The sequence below is a fragment of the Leishmania major genome, chromosome 36, assembly GCF_000002725.2.
Source record: "Leishmania major strain Friedlin complete genome, chromosome 36".
Classification (NCBI taxonomy): Eukaryota; Euglenozoa; class Kinetoplastea; order Trypanosomatida; family Trypanosomatidae; genus Leishmania; species Leishmania major.
The window spans coordinates 2,150,049-2,168,416 of NC_007287.2; the positions used below are offsets into that span (position 1 = coordinate 2,150,049).

General features: G+C 58.2%; 6 protein-coding genes and 1 pseudogene across 6 annotated transcripts, besides 1 other annotated feature; all 7 read right to left on the reverse strand.

The window, feature by feature from the left end:
• Window positions 1–417: 417 nt before the first annotated feature.
• Window positions 418–2,940, reverse strand: LMJF_36_5560 (putative aminopeptidase P1; the record flags this gene model as incomplete). The annotated part of the gene is made up of 1 exon (XM_001687091.1): window positions 418–2,940. One exon carries the CDS (start codon window positions 2,938–2,940, stop codon window positions 418–420), a length of 2,523 nt encoding a protein of 840 aa, XP_001687143.1.
• Window positions 2,941–3,916: 976 nt separating this feature from the next.
• LMJF_36_5570 (conserved hypothetical protein) lies at window positions 3,917–4,663 on the reverse strand (the record flags this gene model as incomplete). Its single annotated transcript, XM_001687092.1, has 1 exon — window positions 3,917–4,663. The coding sequence occupies one exon, from the start codon at window positions 4,661–4,663 to the stop codon at window positions 3,917–3,919; it is 747 nt and encodes a 248-aa protein (XP_001687144.1).
• Window positions 4,664–5,908: 1,245 nt separating this feature from the next.
• LMJF_36_5580 (conserved hypothetical protein) lies at window positions 5,909–7,027 on the reverse strand (the record flags this gene model as incomplete). Its single annotated transcript, XM_001687093.1, has 1 exon — window positions 5,909–7,027. The coding sequence occupies one exon, from the start codon at window positions 7,025–7,027 to the stop codon at window positions 5,909–5,911; it is 1,119 nt and encodes a 372-aa protein (XP_001687145.1).
• A 1,424-nt stretch (window positions 7,028–8,451) lies between these two features.
• On the reverse strand, window positions 8,452–9,270 carry LMJF_36_5590 (putative G-actin binding protein; the record flags this gene model as incomplete). Its single annotated transcript, XM_001687094.1, has 1 exon — window positions 8,452–9,270. The coding sequence occupies one exon, from the start codon at window positions 9,268–9,270 to the stop codon at window positions 8,452–8,454; it is 819 nt and encodes a 272-aa protein (XP_001687146.1).
• An 844-nt stretch (window positions 9,271–10,114) lies between these two features.
• On the reverse strand, window positions 10,115–11,948 carry LMJF_36_5595 (annotated as a pseudogene).
• Window positions 10,115–11,948: a sequence feature.
• A 724-nt stretch (window positions 11,949–12,672) lies between these two features.
• Window positions 12,673–14,370, reverse strand: LMJF_36_5600 (conserved hypothetical protein; the record flags this gene model as incomplete). The annotated part of the gene is made up of 1 exon (XM_001687095.1): window positions 12,673–14,370. One exon carries the CDS (start codon window positions 14,368–14,370, stop codon window positions 12,673–12,675), a length of 1,698 nt encoding a protein of 565 aa, XP_001687147.1.
• Window positions 14,371–15,054: 684 nt separating this feature from the next.
• LMJF_36_5610 (conserved hypothetical protein) lies at window positions 15,055–16,692 on the reverse strand (the record flags this gene model as incomplete). The annotated part of the gene is made up of 1 exon (XM_001687096.1): window positions 15,055–16,692. One exon carries the CDS (start codon window positions 16,690–16,692, stop codon window positions 15,055–15,057), a length of 1,638 nt encoding a protein of 545 aa, XP_001687148.1.
• Between the last annotated feature and the right edge of the window lie 1,676 nt (window positions 16,693–18,368).

The window sequence follows — 18,368 nt, forward strand, 5'->3', positions numbered from 1 at the left end:
AGTAGCACTGTGCGCGACAATATGGACACAGAGACACACGCAGAGAAAAGGGAAGGCAGTGGATGAGTGGAGGAGGAGGCTAGCATACGGGCTGCCAAGGAGCACCTGTCTTCCATCCGCTGGACGTGTGGTCAGAGCAGAAGAGGGGGCAGGGTTGGGTGGGGGAGGGAGGGGGGACAGAGTAAGTGCACTGCGGTTGGTGTGCTCTCGATGGCTGAGCAACACACACGCAAGAGCACACACTCGCTCCATCTTATCCGGCGTGTCACTGAGGTATATTTTGACGGTCACGTGCGTCGAAGGGCCCTGCTGTGTCTCGTAATCGTTGCCTTTTTTTTTTGCGATAGGTCGTGGTGGTGATGGTGTTGATGGTGAGGGGCTAACGTGATGTGTGCCGCCCACGTAAGCGGCACGCCTTCACTGCCGCATGACAGCTTCTATAAGCGCAATGTCCTTCGGGATAGTGGCGGTCAAGACGATGCTCGAGTACGGGTACCAGTCAGAGACTGTCGCATGCGGCACCGGTGGTCCGTTTGAGTATGCTGGATTCGGCACAAACGTCTGCTGCTGTATGGCGCACACGTCCGTTGCCACGGACGCCTTCGCCTTTGGTAACCCTTCCATAGCCACGCGCTGGGCAAACAGGAAGCGCAACACATTTTGCGTAGCGGCAGTCATGCATCCCCCCCATACTGTGGACACATGCGCGTCGCACACAGACACCAGCAGGGAGGGCATCAACCCTGCGTCTCCACTGCCGTGGTAGCGATGAAAAGCAGCGAGGGCGTGCTGGAGGTAGTCCCCACAGCTCCATGGACAGCGCACCAGAGGCTCGTCACCTTTGCAAACATCGACGTCCTCGTCATTCGGGGAAGGCAAGACGAGAACGTCGTCTTCGATTTGCACGCCAACGCCGCCGTGAAACGCGATCGGCAAGTGCGCCCTCTCGAGGCCGAAGAGGGCCGCTCGTTGTGCGCTCGGCACGTAGACGCCAGGCTCAACAGTGTGCATCATGCCTCCTTGCAGGATGCGCGGAGTCGGTCGCTGCCGCTGCGCGGCCTCTTCCTTTGCCGCTGCCGTTGGGAGTGGCCGCGAGACGCTACTTAGCTCCTCATGGATGTCGAGGCCAAAGAAATGGCCGAACAAGTGAGCACAGAAGCAGGAGCGCACCAAGGCAAGCGGTACCTGCTGCTCCGGCGACGAGGTCGCAGTAGCCGACTCGTGGGGGCACGGGTTGTGCGCGGCTGACGAGGGTGCTGCACGACGCACATCGACCCCAAGCAAGCAAAGCAACGCCCGCGTTTCGTCGATGTGCATTCGAGCCATGTCACGGACCGAAGCCCCAGGCCTCATGCACCGGAGCAGCTTGCGCTGAATCTCGAGCAATCCCTCGTACAGCGGCACGTACGAGGAGGGAAAGCGTGAGCTGCCTATTGGAAGTGTTCGCGTGCAGTCCGTGGGGACGCCGTCCACCTCCACACCGGCGTCCACGCGCACGATGTCACCCGGTGCGGCCACACCGTCGTTGTCGGTGAAGTGGATTTCGCTGCCGCGCACGCCGCTTGCCACGACGGGAATGTACGCGCATCGTACCTGGGCAGCTGCCCCGGCGTGCGCGCTTATGTCGCACACGGCACGCTGAAACGCACAATGCAGCACGTGCTCCGACAGTGTCGCGGGGGCGCAGCGCATGAGCTGCAGAAAAGCATCCTCTGTTGCGCGGGCACTGCGAAGGTGCTGTCGTAGCTGTGATCGGTCTTTGACCTGCCGGTACAGCCACGCGTATGCATCACTGCGACGAACAGGCAGACAGAGCTGTATCGTGGAACCCGGCTCGCTTTCAGCGCTTGCGGATGCGTTGGCGACGGCAGCCGGAGAATCACGCCCTCGTGGGGTGCAGGGCACGCGGCTTCGCTTAGGTAGCGCGTTCGCAGTGCTGGGCACGAGCCCAGGGGTATGACCGCCAACTGCCGAGTAGCGGAAGGCGACTACGCTGCAGGCCGACTGCTGCCCCAGTGCTGCTGCTGTTGCAAGAGGGAGTGGACGTGGCAGGTGCACCACAAAGGGTATCGCGCTCAGCGTGGAGAAGAACGCCTCAAGTGGATGGTGAAAGACAGAGGTGCTGTCGGCTACATCCCGCGTTTTTGCGAGCAGCATCGATGCCGCTGGCTGGCGAAGGCGGTAGCCTCTTCCATCCCAGCGTAGCTGTTGCGGATACGCCGCGAACACTCTCGGCAGGATGCCCAGCGCAAGTAGCCTCCCTGCCTGCACCCCTTCTTCTCCTCCTCCTCCTCCTCCTTCTCCCGGCAACGTTGACAGCTCGACGTCGCTGTGCTCTGCCCATTCCTTTACCTGCTGCTGTGCCATGTCTGTGATAAGCCGGCGCACCGCTGCGCAGACGGTGCCCACTTCGTTCGTCGTGACCACGTTCTCGTGTCTGCAAGGCGACAGCATACCACCATCAGTATCCGCGCAGAGACGACTTTTGTACTCGCTGAGCGGCACCGCCTCAGATCTCCACACCAGCGTCGCTGTGTCCGTCGTCACAGGCGGCACACAGAGGAGGGTTTGCGTGGGGGCGCCCTTCATGCCCTTGGCAAAGGCCGCGATGGTGACCCGTACATCCTCGGTGATCGCCGACGAAGGCGGGGCGAGCTGATGCCGCATCGGGACGCGCATGCCAAACAGGTGATACCACAAGGAGTCTTGACGATGCGGCCACAGGATATCGTGGCTATAGAGCGATTCATCGGCGGCGGGAAGAAGAACAATGGAATTATCTGGGAGGCACTCCAGGAACCGCCTGCGCCGGTCCGCGTACTCCTGCGCGCTCACTTCTTCAGCTACTGCGGTTGAGCCACCGATCCAGCGCGTCGAGCCCAACGTGACCGACACACTATGCCTTTGCGCTGGTGCGGTACGCCATGCTCGGCGAAGCATATGGGCTGCGATCGTTTTTCGAAAACACTCCGCCTCCCGGCAGATGCTTCCGCGTCGTTGCTGAGGGAGGAAGGCGGGTGGGAGGGGAGGCGTGGCTCGTGGCTCGACTGTCGCGCAGCACGGCCACCAGAAGGAGGGCCACGCAGTGTACGGCCGGAGCGACAGACGAAGCCGAGCGCATCCCCAGCCACAACACAACAAAAAGACCAAGAGGAGAGCCACGGTGTAGAGAGAAAATGTGGGAGATGCGAGAAGCGTCTGATGTGATGTCTGTACTGCACCACGCCTTCAGACGCCGAGCGCAATTCAAACAAAAAAAAGATACGCCAAAGAGCTGAACGCTGCCGTTCCGACTTCGTCATCTTGTGCGGTGCCTAAGATGAACGGCAGTCATGGCGTTTTTTTTTGTCTTCGCGTCGTCCATCGACGCTTTAGTGCAGCCTTTTGCTCCTCAGTTTTTCCTGTACATGCTCCCGTGTGCGAGGGGGCCGGGTAGGACGGGAGGCGCACAGCGCCTACACCGCTTGTCGCTTTTCCACAGCAACGGCCCTCCGGACAAAGCCAAAGAAACCATACATGTATACATATATATATATATATATATATACATATGCATATATATGTATATATATATATATATATGTATATATATGTATATCGAAACAGCGACCTGCACAAAGGACGGGAGGAAATCTTGGAGACACGGCGACTGAGAGAAAACGAAAGAAGACAGCAAATCACGGTAACGCGCTCAACTGCTGCCGCGACGTTCTTGTCGAGTGCCAGGAGGCTCCTCAACAGTGAGTGTCTCGACATCAAGGACGCTAGCCGCGTTCAGTCATACTTGAATTCACGCCGATTTTGCCCCTCCTCGAATTCGACCCCACAATCAGGGGCCCTATGTAGTCTGCGGTTGCTCTTTTTCTTTTGTGTGTGTGTGTGTGTGAGGGATAGGGGGAAGGGGAGAAAAGGGGACTTATGCAATCTTCTGCTTTACAAAGTACCGCTTCAGATACCTCTCCGACCACAAGGTGAGCCCCACGGCGATGGCGATGTTCAGCAGCACACTAAAGACGCAAACGTAAAAGGCAGAGTTGACCGTCTTGTCGAAGAAGTATCGCCGCGTCTGATACATTCGGAGCTCGTCCACGGTTGTCTCCACGGACAAGTTCAACATGCGCAGGCGGTCAGCGTAGTCGGCCACCTCTGGCGGTTTGTCCACCACGAAGGCCCCGTCCTCTACCTTGGGCGGCTCGACAATGTCGTTGGCCGCGCTGAAGGACATCTCGAAGCGCATGGCGGGCTTCTTGAGGGGAAGCAGAAAGCACATCTTATAGATGCCGGTCTTCTCGGCGTAGAAGAAAATCTGCGAGATGTCGCCAAAGGTGTCGATGGTTTCTGATAAAGGGATCTCCGGGCCGCGCTTGAGCGGCTCGCTACTCGGACCGTACAGCTTTGTAGTAATGCCAGCCAGGCGCGGATCGATGCAGCGGTGATGAAATGTCACCGGCACTGGGTCACTCTGCGGATCGCGGTAGGCGTGGTAGTCTGCGCAGAACTCCTTTCCCGGCAGAAGCTTCGCGTACACGCCAGCGTGCATGGACGCGGCCGCCACGACGCGTGCGCACAGCGCGCAGAGCAGGCAAACAGTCAGCAGCCCCAGGACACGCGATGCGGCCATCATTACAGACGTGTGCGCGCGCGTCGGATCAAGAGCGTTCATGCACAACGCGAGGTAAACCCTATCGTCGTTGCGAAATGCTCAAGTGCAAAGCCACCGGCTGACGTCGGTGTGCCTGGAAAGCGGGCGTGTATCAGGGCCGTTTTGCCTCCCGTCAAATATCCGTAACTATGAAGAGCGATGACAGCGCGCACGGCGTCGTGAGCGATGAACTTGTGATGTGTGATTGGGAAAGGTGGTGACGGCTTGTGTGCGCGTAAGTTGACGAGCAACGGCAAAAGGCAAGAAAAGGCGCACAGACACACATGCATATGCATGTATGCATGCAAAAAGGACATGATGGATTCGAATAGGCAGCGGGAAATGGCTGCAGTGCGGAGTCACTGCAGCACTTGCCAAGCACAGCGTGACCAGGTGGGACAAGAAGGCACAGGAGGACAGAGAATAAGAGAGGGCGGCAAGCCGCCGTCTTCACCACGGAGAGATTCAGCTGACCCGAGGGTTCCAAACGGAGAAATAGGCGATCTTCTTATTCGGAAACACGATCCTGGGGCCAACAGGGCATCATGCAACATTCTCTGCGGTTTGTTTGTGCGCTCAACACACAGACTTCTCTTTGATCTTGTATTTTTGTGTACGCACGTGTGTGTGTGTGTGTGTGTGTGTGTGTGTGCGTGTGTATGTGTGGGTGGGTGGTTGGGGTACGCGTGCGTGTCTTCGGAATCATCCGAGAAGCAACCCAGCGTCATCACGTCCACCCGCTTCTTCCTCGCAGCTGTGCAAACAATCACGCCCACGCCAACGGCAATAGCAGCGGCAACTTGCAATACGCCGACACAGAAGGACAGGAGCACGACGGAAATCAGAGCGAATCCTCTTGTCACAATGCACACTTCAGACTTCCCCCCTCCTCCTCCTCCTCCTCCTCCTCCTCCTCATACAAAAAGAAGAGGGAGAACAACAAGAAAACAAACAAGCCCAGCGCATCAACAACGGTACTGTTGGGTACGTGTATGCGCACGGGTATATGTATACATGCATATATATATAGTGAGAGAGACAAACTTACTCACACACAAAGAGAGAGAGAAACAGATGGTAACGGACACAGCAAAGACGAAAGCAGCACAAAAAACAACAACAAAAAGGGGGAGGGGGTGAGTGGCCGCATAAAAGACACGCAGTCCCACCACAGGGCATCTGCAGCTGCACAGACCCTTTTTCCGGGGGTGCGCAAACAACACGCCCGCACCGATGGCCGCTTATCGGCCGTCCAAAGTCCGAAAGCTACCACCATCGCGAAAACGCCTGTGCAATCCGGTCTGCAGTGGTGCTGCCACCCTCTTCTTTCGCCGCCCGCTGCTGCCTGATGCGCGCCGCCAGGGAGTTGTTTCTCGGATCACTGTACACCATCACGGAATTAAACAGGTTCGAGGCAAAGTTCTTGGCACTCTGCACATAGGACGGCCGCTTGCTTTGCTGATCGTAGAAGAAACTGCCGTTGAGGCTCTGATTACCGACATCGCTACCTTGGTAGTGCATCCGCTCGGCGCTGGTCAGTATGTTCTCGTAGCCGGCCTCCGTCAGCATGTTCTGCAGCGGTGCCTGGGCGAAGGCGGAGAGAAAGACGCGAGTTTGGTGGGCACTCGCCGTAATGGTGTACGACATAACTCCGCGCGTTGTCTGCAAGATCTCCTCGATGTGCGAGATGTCCGTCATCGCATCCAGCGCCGGGATCTCCAGCACAATCGAGAGAGGGCAGTCCTTGCCGACGCCGCGAATCACCTCCGACGGCCGAAGCGCGGGGTCTGTCATGCGCCGCGTCAGGTAAGAGCTAGAGCTGGCCATGTCGAAGCCAGTCCCACCAGAGATGACGGAGACCTGATCAAAGTCGCCGACCGCCTCGGCGTGACCGTCGCTGATGATTGTGTCGTATTCGCGGACGGCGTTTGACAAGTCCGGCAGCTCCTCGGAGCTGTCGGCGTCCGGGAGCGGGGTGGGGCACAGCGGCATTGCACCAGCGGACGCGACCCCGGCATCCTGCGCCGCACGGCGCGCCACCGCCTCGCGCGGGTCGCCGCAGCGGAAGGTCGGCGCGAGGAGATCGAGTGTTTTGTTGGACAGATCGCACAGTTCCGGGTCGTCGTACTGGGCACCATCGTAGATCTCGACTACACCGTCGACGAGGTCGTGGTCGTTACCGAGCAGCTCGAGGTTCTCGTGGTGCTCGGCCAGGAGGCAGACCGCCTCCAGAGAAAGCTTGCGGATCTGGCGGTCTTTGCTACGGAGGAAACGGGAAAGAGTCGGAAGTGTGTTACGGCGCGCAACGGTGGGCCGCGAATCGTAGTTCTGCAGCAGCGCGTGAAAGCGTCGCACTAGCGAGAGTTCGGTGTTGATAGTCGCCATGGCTGCAGGTGCGCAGAGGCAAACACCGGTGAAATGCTAAGTGAAACCAAATAAGTGTTATAGTGCGTCTTCGAGTGTTATGTGAGCGAATCAAGAAGGCGGAGACGCTATGGCAACGGGATGAGGGAAAGAGACCCGCGAGCGATGCGTCACTTCCGCGACTGATAAATAGTTGCTGCCGTCGACTTAGAGACGTCAACGTGTGCACGTACCACCGTTCCCACGCAAACACCTGTTTCTGTTCTTGTGCTTCTCCACGATATCGATGCGTGCGCGCGCGCGCGTGCTTGCAATCCCAGAGGAATGAGGAACAAGTGAGCGGGGAGGAGGGGGAGGGGGCGTGAAAAGAACAGCAAACAACCGAAATCAAAAGGGGGAAAAGGAAGAACAAACAAACACCGCAAAACGGGGTCTCTATAGGAAAAGGGAACCACAACAAGAAGGGGTAAATGATATGCCGCACCACCTCTTCCAATGTCGATGGCACTACAACACAACACCGAGTTACGCGTACCTGTGTGGGGAAGCGAAAGGGGAGCGCCAGTCAGATGCAGCGGTAGAGCGGAGCCCGGCTGAATGTCGTGCGATACGTGTAGTTGTCCGCGCGCGTGAGAGGTAAAGAGCGAAGAAGAGAAAGGAGAGGGGTGGGTGGGCCAAAGATGAGGAGCCGCACTCAGAGAAACGAGGGGGCAAGTCCGTGGGCGGAACGACGTCCACGAAGCAACTCAGGGTGCGCTTCCCGCTTCTCTTTTTTTTTGCTCGCTTCGGGCAGCCGTGCAATGTGAGGCGCGAGGATGGCGAATGGACGGAGAGCGCAAACGCGAAAAACATAAAGCATCGACAACAACAGAGGATTAAGATGAGATGCGTGAGCATGGCAAGCGTTAGAAAGACGGCCGCACCGGCAACACAGGCGGCGGATAAGGGAGAAGCATGGGTGCATCACACGCGGCGTCGTTCGGACGTGAGCGTCTGCGCGTGTGCGTGCTTTTACGAGCGGCCGCAGGCGGTAATCGCACATCGCCGTGACGCAGCGAGCCAGCGGCAGGGAGGGAGACGTGTCGGGGCAATGAGAAGAAAAAGTAGACAGGACAGCTCATGCGGTGGTCTGCTTTCTGTTTTCTGTTTCGTGTTTGTCTTCGGTGTCCCCTTTCAGCCTCTGTGAGTCTGGGGCAGAGAGGGGCGTGTCTGCGTGGTAGTCCGGCACGTTGACGTGGCGAACACGAGAGAAGTGGAAAAGGAGCGAGGGAAGCGCATGGCAGCTTCTGTAACACCGCTGAGCACGGGTACAGAAACTCAAGAGAGCAAAAAACACAGCAACAGCACGTGAAGCCACCATACCCCGCATAATGTGCCTGGGGTGGGCATCGGGGATAACCAAAAGTGTACACACAACAAGGGGAGGCGGCAGTGACGGTGATTGCTTAGAAGGATTCACTTGGCTTCGTACAGAGCTTGTGGCCTCCCTTGCCGTCTGGAACGATGCGCGTGACGAACTGCTCCGGGATGGCACGCTCGACAATGTCCTCCTCCTTCTCCGAGGGGAAGAGAACGTTGACGGTGGAGCTGCACGCCGTGACAATCTCGGTGTTTCTCGCCTCATCCTTGTCAAGCAGGTATACGTTCACACTCGTAGATCGCTCAATGTCGATGGTTGGCGCCGCCTGCGCCACTTGCACGTCGACGTCAGCGCAGCCGAGCACCTCGAGCGAGGACACGATGACCTGCAGAGCCACCTGCACCTTGGTGCAGTTGACGATACTCACGGAATTAACCTTGTTGGTGATCGTGATGTAGGCGTGATGGCAATTCTCGATACGAACGGCGTGGCGCATCTCTGCCTTGTCGAGCACCAGCTGCAGCTGCACCGCTGGACTGCCGGCTTGGTGCTTGACGACCCACCGCTTGTCCCCCTCTAACGTCAGCACCGGCGGCTGCGCCGCCTCCTCTCCGGTGGTGCTCTCGGTTCGCTGCTGTGCACGACGACGTTCTTCGGCGGCTGCTTTTTTGTGCTCCAGCTCACTCATGTCGACTTCACCGTGCCGAATGTTCTGTTTATACATCTTTTGGTCATCCGTCACGTGACGCAGACGCGCGGTGATGTTGTCACCGCCTTGGCAGATCTCTGCAAAGACGGCGGCGGCAGCACCGCCAACGCTGGCGCTGGGCCCTCCGGAGTTGGCCGGCGGCGGCGGTGGCGGCGGTGGTGGTGGAGGCGGAGGCGGAGGCGGTGGGACCGGCATCGCTGTTGATCACCTTCACCGCTGAGTGTGGTTTAGCGATGCGAGTTGAAAAGGAAATAGGAGATGCTATACTGAGTACTTCACATAGACTACGCAACACTGAGACGAGGAAGAGATCAGCGAGGGGGGAGAGGAGGGAGCGTCAAGACCACTGCGAGAATGAGAACAAAGAAGGATTTCTTCAGTAGGAGTGTTGGGGTATGGGGAGTAGCCGTGGATTGGAGAGGAGATGATACGGAGGATGAGGGAGGGATCACAGAGGTTGATAGGGGTGGGTAAGGGAAGCCCCCGGCACAATGCTGGCTCGCGTGGGTGTATAGGTGTGTCCCACGCTGCCCTGGTCCCTCCTTTCGCGTTCTCACCAGCTCGTTCTCTGGTGGCGCATCAGACGTACACCGGCACCAGAAGGCTGTGAGTGTGTGCGCTGTGCTTTGCTTCGCTTATCTGCAGACGTGGTCTGACCAACTATTGCTGGTCGTGCTGGACACACATGACCCCCGTGCCCATAACGGAGTACAGGCGCTCACGTGCGCATACCCGAGACAGGAGGGGGAAAAAGGGGAGGTGGAGGACAAACGAAAATGCACAGCCGACAAGCAGCGGCACACGTATGCGCCACAACGCGAAAAAAAAACCAAAAACACGCCAACCGTTGCGTCACGAGTGACCAAGTGCCTTCACGGGAAAAAGTGGATGCGCGAACTGTGCAGGCATTGGCCGTAGCGGCTCACCAGCTCCGTCGTCGCTGCTAAGCATCTTTGTTCTACTTTGCGTTTGCTTGCTCCACTGGTGAGAGGAAACAAGACAGTGTGTCGGGGGCGAGGCTGTTGGGTGATGGAGAGCCCTATGCGGGCGCCTGCGGGTGCTGCCGCACTGCGGGAAGCGTCCTACATACTTCCCCCGAGAATCTCTGCAGATGGTTGGACAAGACACTTTTCGCAGTCACCCACACCGCGCTTGTGAGAGCCACGAGGGGGTTCATCAAGAAGCACACTTGAGCCGGCGCTGTGACCACCGCGTAAAGACCTCGCATCGGCGTACCGTTCTCCATTTCCGATGCGGGAGGAACGATACTGCGCGTCTTCAGTGCCGCTTCTATGGCGGTGCTGCCCGACACAAGACCAGCGCTTTCAAACTCTACACTGTAGAGCTGGTTGCGTGACTTGCCGTCATCCACGCGCCTCTCCGCAGCCTCGCTGATGATGCCCGTCCCATCAGCGGGCACGCTGTCTTCCTCCTCGTCTTCCTCTTTCGCTGCCTCAGCGCTCGACGTCCTACACTGCTACTGTCGCCTCTCCGCATCAAAAAACACCTCTCGCGGCATGCCCTTGACGATGGAAAGGGTGCACAACTCTACTGTGAGCCGGCCCATTACACCGGTATCCGTGCCCTTGACGGGGGTGATGCGCACTGACTGCTTCGCCGCAAAACATACCCGCGCCGCCGCTGCTGCCATGTCGGTGTGGAGGAGCCGATAGCGCAAGGGCGCCTTGTTGCGAACGTCTGCGTTCGCGAAGTCATCCAGACGGGTCGGAGAGGGCGCCGCCGAGGCAGCGCTGCATCTTTGCCGGGAGCTTGAAAAAGCGTTTTTCGGCAGAGGTCAGCAGCTGCGGGCGAAACGCCACTGAGTCCTTGACGTGTGTGTGTGTCGAGGAACAGCTCCAACAGGTACGAGGCGCCTATAGTGTTCTTGTCCAAGTCGCCCAATAGCCAGAGGAGCGCCGACCGCCTTTTATCGTCGGCGAGCAGTGCCTCCTTGTAGCACTAAGCGATGGTCAGTAACAGAGAGCGGACAGTGTCACGATGAAAGTGCTGCCGTCGCGCGTCCGTGAGCACCGTAAGCGTGGCATCACGATGCAAAGACGTGACTCCAGGCCATCATGACTCCGGCGTTGTGGGGCTCGAGGCGTTCGGCAAGCAGGTTCATCATTTCAAACATCCCGTTCTCGCTGGTGTGTGCGCTTGTGTTAGTGGTGGTGGTGGTGGTGGGTGGGGGGGAAGAGGTGTACTCGAGCCACAGGTGGTGCACCTGAATCTGCTGCTACTCGTTCGTGAGTTGCCGCCGGCCCAGCAGACGGTACGGCAGCGCGCCGTTCACCGTGAATGGAATATGCTGGTTTGCACCGAGGCTCCTGCGTCGTCTCTCTCTCTCTCTCTCTCGAGTGCACCGCAAGCAGCAACTCAAGTGCCTTGCAGCTCACTTGGACGCCGGAGGTCAGACAGAAAGCGCAGGGCGTACTCAAAGCACCTGTGCTCCTAGGGGTCACGGGGAGGGAGGAGGGGGGGGCGATCGAATCTGTGAAAGAGAGAGCGCATGGCTGCCTTGCGCACACACAGACCGCTTAGATCACCCTAGCCTTTTCGAGAAGCGGCAAAGGTTACTCAAGTACGCTGCCCACGCGCATCGCCGACAAGGCGTGGGGCGCCAACATACGCATCATCGGACTCTGACCACTGCACTCTTTCACCAGTGCTTTGATGGCCAGCGCCGCCAGGTCCTCTTTTTACTTCAGCGTTGCGGTGAGGCAGAGGTGAACCATAGTGTTGTCCTCGAGATCATTTGTGGAGCAGGAAATGATTACTTCCGCGAACGGTACGGCGGTGTCCATGCTGCCCCCCATGAGCGCTGTCGCCTTCCTCAGCGCCATCTGCTGTGAGTTGTCATCGCCGGTCTGCATCGACTCGCGCCAGCATGCCCTGATCTCCTCCAAATGCCCCCCTTCCCCCAATCTACACTTTGCGGTGGGGTGGGACGGACTAACGGTTGTGACGTTCATCACGACACGTGAACCTTTTTGTGTTTTGCTTGCGGCGATGGCGCACCCATGCCTACTTGGGGGGGGGGAAGTAGGCGTGTTTCACTCAGAGGCACCTGGTGAGCGTCGTTGCAGCTGTACAAACACGCGTCCGTGTATCAGTGATGATGTCGGCGCTGCGGCGGGCGTTCGCCCTCAAATAATTCCGTGGAGGAGAAAAGGCGAAGGGGAGTTCCTGCTTGTGTAGGTGTGCGTGTGGGTGATGAAGGTCGCTGCATGAACCACCTCTGCGGAGGCAATACATCCTCGAGAAGACGTAGCCGCCACCGCCACCACACCTGAGAGCTCTGCGCCCCTGCTCCCAGCTCGGCAAAATCCAACGATGGATGGGCGGCGGAGCGGTGGCGGCAGCGTGGCACCGACCCCGTCCTCTTCCCCTTATCCAGTTATTTTTGCCTGTTCGACGCCGCTGCCTTTTAAATGCGGTGGTGCAGACGCACGTGAGCATGTCTGCACGCACCTCTGCGACGCGGCGTTTACGTTATGCAACGTTTCCGACACCGGTGCGAAACAAAGAAAAAGGCACATCGGAAAGGTGCGGCGGAGTGCCGGGCACCACCCCCGTGCGCAGCGCCTCTCACGCAGCTCACTCTGCACTGTTCGCTTTGATCAGGTCAGCCGTCACATGATCGTAGTAGGCGACACGATCGGACGGCACGGCGTTGTCCTCGCCGCCGTCCACGAACACCCCTCTGCCCGACAGCGTCGTGCTCCATGCAAAAACATCGGAGAGAAGGATCTGTGGAAGTTCCATGCATTCGGTGAGCTTTGCTGCACGCAAGAGCTGATGTGACACGGCGAAGACAAACTCTTGTGCCTCTCGTGCAAGGTCCTCGCAACCGGCAGGCGAGCGCCTCCCGCGGCTCTCGTGCACCGCCGTCGTCAGCTCCGCCACTGCCGTGACAGCGATTAGGTCGGATAGAAATGCCACGACGTCGGTGCGGCGGTGCACCGTTGTCGCCGTCGCGGTCAACGCTTCCAGAAGCAAAAACAAGGGGCACCCCAGCCCAAAGGCGAGGGAGCTGAGCTCCTCATCCGCCGCAATCACGGCAGCCACGCCACCAGTGTCGGCATCGGCCGCTGCCGCGTCCGCGCGTCCCTCTCCCGACGACGGAGTCTGTGGCCGCGCGGCCAGCGCCCGTTTCAACGATCTTGCGCGCCTGTGAAAACGACTTGCTGTGGTGGAGGTGCGATACAGAGAAGCACGGAGCGCCATTGTTACAGCTTTTGTCGATGGCTGCTGCTGGTGCCCAAAGCGATGAAGCGCGACGAGCAGCTGAAGTAAATCCGCCACAGAGTAGAGGCGCAGCTGCGAGTAGAGGAGGCCACGCCTGCCGCGTGCGCCATCTTGCACGGCGGAACTCGTCACCACATCGAGGACGGCTTCCTCGACGATGCCGAGCGAGGACATTGTGTAGAGCATCGCAGGAAGGGGAAGCGGTGATGCACTCGGCGCCGGTGATATCCCCTTCACGCCCCTATTCGCCGCATCCAGATCGTGCTCACCTATGGTGGTGCCGGCCATAGAGGGAGTGGAGCTGCCGCCTCTTGCGACAGCCGCGTCGGCCGCGGTCTCTGCCAACGCAAACAGCTGCCGGTGAATTTCGTTCATCACCTGCACCAGCAGCTGTCCATCCTCTACGTTGGCGCTGTCATAGAGTCGCAGAAACAAAACTAAATCAGGGAGGGCAAAGTCGGCCGCTGCCGTCATCCGCGGACCACGAGGGGGTACGGCAGGGCTGCCGCTCACCACCGGCACAACGCGGAAGCGCTGACGCGACGCAGGGCTAGCAGAGCCGCCATCACTCGTCGACGCGGGAGGGGGAAGAAGGCCACGGAGAGGCCCGAGCACATCGCGCCTGGCACTAAACTCGGCAAACGCTTTTGCGGCTTCAGGGGACAGGTCGGATTGCGAGTAGTCGACGGTGGCGAGCTCATGAAGCAGCGTCTGTGCGCGTTGCACCAACGGGTTGCTGGGGTGCAAGGCATCTGGCGGAGGCGAGTGGAGACCGCTGATCCGGGGCTGATCTAGGTTCTGCCCTACGGAGGGGCTACACGGTGCGTCCTCAGCTGGCGATTTTCTGGCAGGGTTCTGTGGCGGTGGCGCGCGCGTCGGTAGCGTGCACACCTTCACGGTCTCTCCTCCCTTCGCCGCTCCAGTCAAGCGGTGAGGAGGTGCAGCATCGAAGGCACGCACGCGTCTCTTGCCAAGGTAGCGCCCGGCACCGGTTTGCCCACGGAAGTACCTTGGCGTCCAAAAGCGGAAAGGTGTGCGTGCCAGCATATGAATGCGCAGATGTGTGCTGTCCCTTCTCCAAGAAAAAAAAAAAATTGGTCCCGCTATGGCTGGACTAGGGGAGAGGAGAGGAGCGATAGGCGAGCGCAGAGAGGGCGATGAGGGTTTGTGGCGCAATGGATGCGTCGAAAACATAAGTGCGAGAACGGGGAGGCTTTGCGTTCTTGTGGCGCACCCGCGTCCGCAGAGCAGCCCGCGCGCGTCTGCGACCTACACATGGTAACGCACGGCAGCGGTTGCGTGCGACGCAGAGGGGCGGGCGCAAGGGAGGAGGAAGACCACGACATGCGGTACGTCGATACGGTTTTACGCGCTTGTCTTGCACGGCTCACGGAGCGCACCCGCGCATTAGAACGCGCTCAAACAGGGCAAGAGAAGGCACAACGAAGGCTTAGTGGCGGAGGTGAGGAGATCAACAGACGAGGGACTCCCGGCAAAACGTTGACGCTACTCTCCAGCTCCAGCGCCTTCCCCCATCGTATCCAGCATTGGTATAAAATGCCACTTACATTAATAAAATGGCAGCTTAACCGAAAGGGGTGTCGAGGACACACACGCACACACACACACAAAATAACGAGGGAGAGAAAACAGCAAGAGCCACGACAGCGCCAGCCACTCTGACACGGTCGCCATGAAACACCCGCCCACGCCGTCCGGGGCGGCGGCTGTTTACTCTAGCTGCTTCTCACTCTCGTACAAGTGACGGCTCAGCGAAATGTGATCGACATCGCACAGGAGCACCGTCTCCAGCTTTCCTGTGCCCGCCATCTTCATCACTAGGTAGCCGTTCTCCTTGTTCTTCTTCGGCTTCATGGGGAAGGCGATGTTGCCCTCGGCGTTACGCGGCTTCTTCTCCTTGCGCTTCTTCGCCAGCCGCTTCGCTGTTGTCAGGACGAGTTCAACGCTGCCAACGCTGTTGGTGAGCAGTGTTTTTACGAGGCCGACTGCGCCGCGGTTCCACCGCACGTTAATGCCGAGGAGGTGCTTGCGGTTGTACATGCAGAACGCACTAGGAACATCAATCTTCTCAAGGTCACCTGTGATGAGGCGGTGGTCGAGCAGGTACACTAAATCCCACGTACGCAGTACGTCCACGACGCCAGCGACGTTGTTTCGCTGCTCTTCGGTGAGGAAGGCAGCGGCAGAGGCGGACTTGGGGGCTAAAGGGCGAGAGATCGGCGTGAACGGCAGCCAGGATGACCACCACGACGCCGCTGCGACGTCGTTCAGTGCGTCCAGATCTATGCTACCGCGGATAGCATGCGCGGCAAAGACGCTGAAGGTATCGAGGGTGAAAACGTACTTCTTAGCCTTGACTGTCGAGGGGTCCAGCTTGACATGCGGATGCGTAAACACGACAACGGGAACGACACACCTGCCGCACACCTTGTGGATGGCCTTGTCGGAGTACCATGTAGCGCGCTTGCCGTTAGCGCCCGTGTCTTGACCGAGCAGAACCGCATCCGCCTGAACGAGATGCGAGTCGGGCAGCTCTACACGACGCGCGTTTTCAATGTAGCGGCGCAGTGCGGCGGCCTTCTCCACGTTATCTTCCTGAACATCCTCAAACTCCAGCGTGTCCATCCGTTTTCGATTGCGGCACTGGTACCAGCGCGGCCCGTTGCTCCACACAAAGCCCTGCCAGTTCTTCACCTCGACGACGAGGATGATAGGGCCGACCGCGACGACGTCAATTTCGCGGTTGTGCCCGACACGCGCGACAGCCACACGCCGCCGCAGAAAAACATCTGTCCACCCCGCCTTGCGCAGTACAGCCTCGACTTTTTCTTCGGCCTGCATGGACCGCAGGAAGTTCTGCTGCTCGTGCGTCAACAAATCCTCGCGGCGCAGTTGCGATCGCGCCTGTGCGCGCAACGTTTCGCGATACACATTACGGCTGAGGCCAAAGGCTACCGCGCAGAGCAGCACCGTTGTGATGCCTAGGAGGATGTAGACTGCGTCATCCAGCAGAGAAAGCGCGGCGTTCATGCCGTGTGCGCATGCGCCTGACGGCAGAGAGGACTCAGCGACGCAGGTGCACGGCGGCAGCAAGAGATGCGGATAAGCTGCAACGAAGCACCAGTACCAGTGCGTCGCCAGCGGTGCTCCATACCTTGACGGCGTGCGAAGAAAGACAAGGTGGATGTTAGCAGAGAAAAGGCGACAGGTAGGAAAGACGATGAGCGCCGCAGCGAGCAAAATGAGCGAGAAAACAAACGAAAACGACAATTTGTGTGAAGAGCTTACGTCACGGCCTCCGAGAGGGCAAATGGGCCACCGGTCTCGGCAGATCCGCATCTGTTGCATTGCGTAGAGTGTGTCGCTCACGGGCCTTGCGGTAAAGCCCCCGTATACTCTCTTCCGTCACAACGGCCCCACTTAAAAAAAAAGACGCCCCTCTTTTTTGGGCATGTGTGTGCGTGTGTGTTCCCCTCCGGAAACACCGTTGTCTGTGCTTCACACGTGTTGGCGTCGAGGCGCGTCGTTGTCGCAAGCCCGCATTCCTTCGTTTGTTGCTTTTTTTTTCCACAGCGCGCACTCGGTAACCTCTTCTTTTGATCGCCTGGTTCTCACAGGGGCGAAGGGGCAAAGCATGCGGCGTTGCCACGCTCTCGTCCGTGCGTCCACCTCCCTGCTCTCTCCTCCCCAACTACGCACACCAACCTGCATATATATATATATATATATATATGCTAATAATAAGCACTTGAGGTATGGAGGAGGAGGAGAGGAGACGAGAGGTGAGGAGAGAACAGAGAGAGAGGATCACGATAACTATCACCAAACGCCATGCATACAACACAAGAGACTACCACCATCACCACCGGGCCAACAACTAACATTCTACACATTCCATTCCACCTTGAATCTCTTTTTGTTTTCCTTTTGCATGCTACATTTCCACTTTAGGCTATCAGCAAGCGCGCCACACCGCTCATTGCGTTCTGCCAGCCGCACAAGGACCGAAAGGGGTGAGAAGCACCACTGCAACGGTGAGGACGTGCCCTTGCACCGCTATCCTCGACGACTGCTGCGGCTCCTCCTCATGAGCGTTCGACAACGACCCAGCGTCCATAGAAAGACGCACACAACAACAAATAAGCAGCACGACGACAACGGCACAACGATCGTGTCATCAGAGGCAATCTGAGGAGAAGAATGAGGGAGCGAGGAGGGGGTGGGGGGAGAGAGGGGACACTAGAAAAAAACTCGAAAAGTTTGTTTCTTCCGTTTCTTGAGTTCGAGTGAGCAGCAGGCGTATGTATGTGGGTGTAACCTTTTAGCAGACCTCTAACGATAAAGATGGCCTGAAGAAGAGTGGGCGGCTTATCCATTAGATAGCAACATAGCACACCGAAAGAACGAAAAGCATTATATAAAAAAAAGACGACAAGGCAAAGATACGCAGACGTACTGGTTCCTCACCACATGGTCACAAGCGCACGCATAGACGCAATCTATCTCCAGCGGGGGATGCGTTGCCCCCTCGGCGCATCACAGAGTGGTAGTGGCCATGTTTTGATGTGTGCACTAGTACTCATCACTTTAACCGATGCACGTGCCACGGGTGTAACAGCACGCTGCGTTGCCTTATGATGGTAACACTGAAATGGAAAGGAGAAGCGGCAAAGAAGAGAGAATCATAGTAAAAGCGAATCGGACAACGACGACGTTCACACGTGCCCACCTGCACGGCGCCGTGACTTGGCCGCAGCGGACTTTATGGACGCTCCGTTTTCTACAAGTATTGGAACGGATCGGAGGTCTGACTGGTGGCGATGGGTGGTGATTCGCTGCGCAATATGTGTCGATTTCTTTCTCCTTCTCTCTCTCTTTCTTTCTCGCCATCTGGTTCTCCACAGGGAACACACATACACACAAAAAGAAGACGAGGTCACTCTGAACACAGACACACAAAGAACATAAACACCACAAAAAAGGAAACGAAAACAAACATATAAGAACTGGAGGTGACCGCGTTA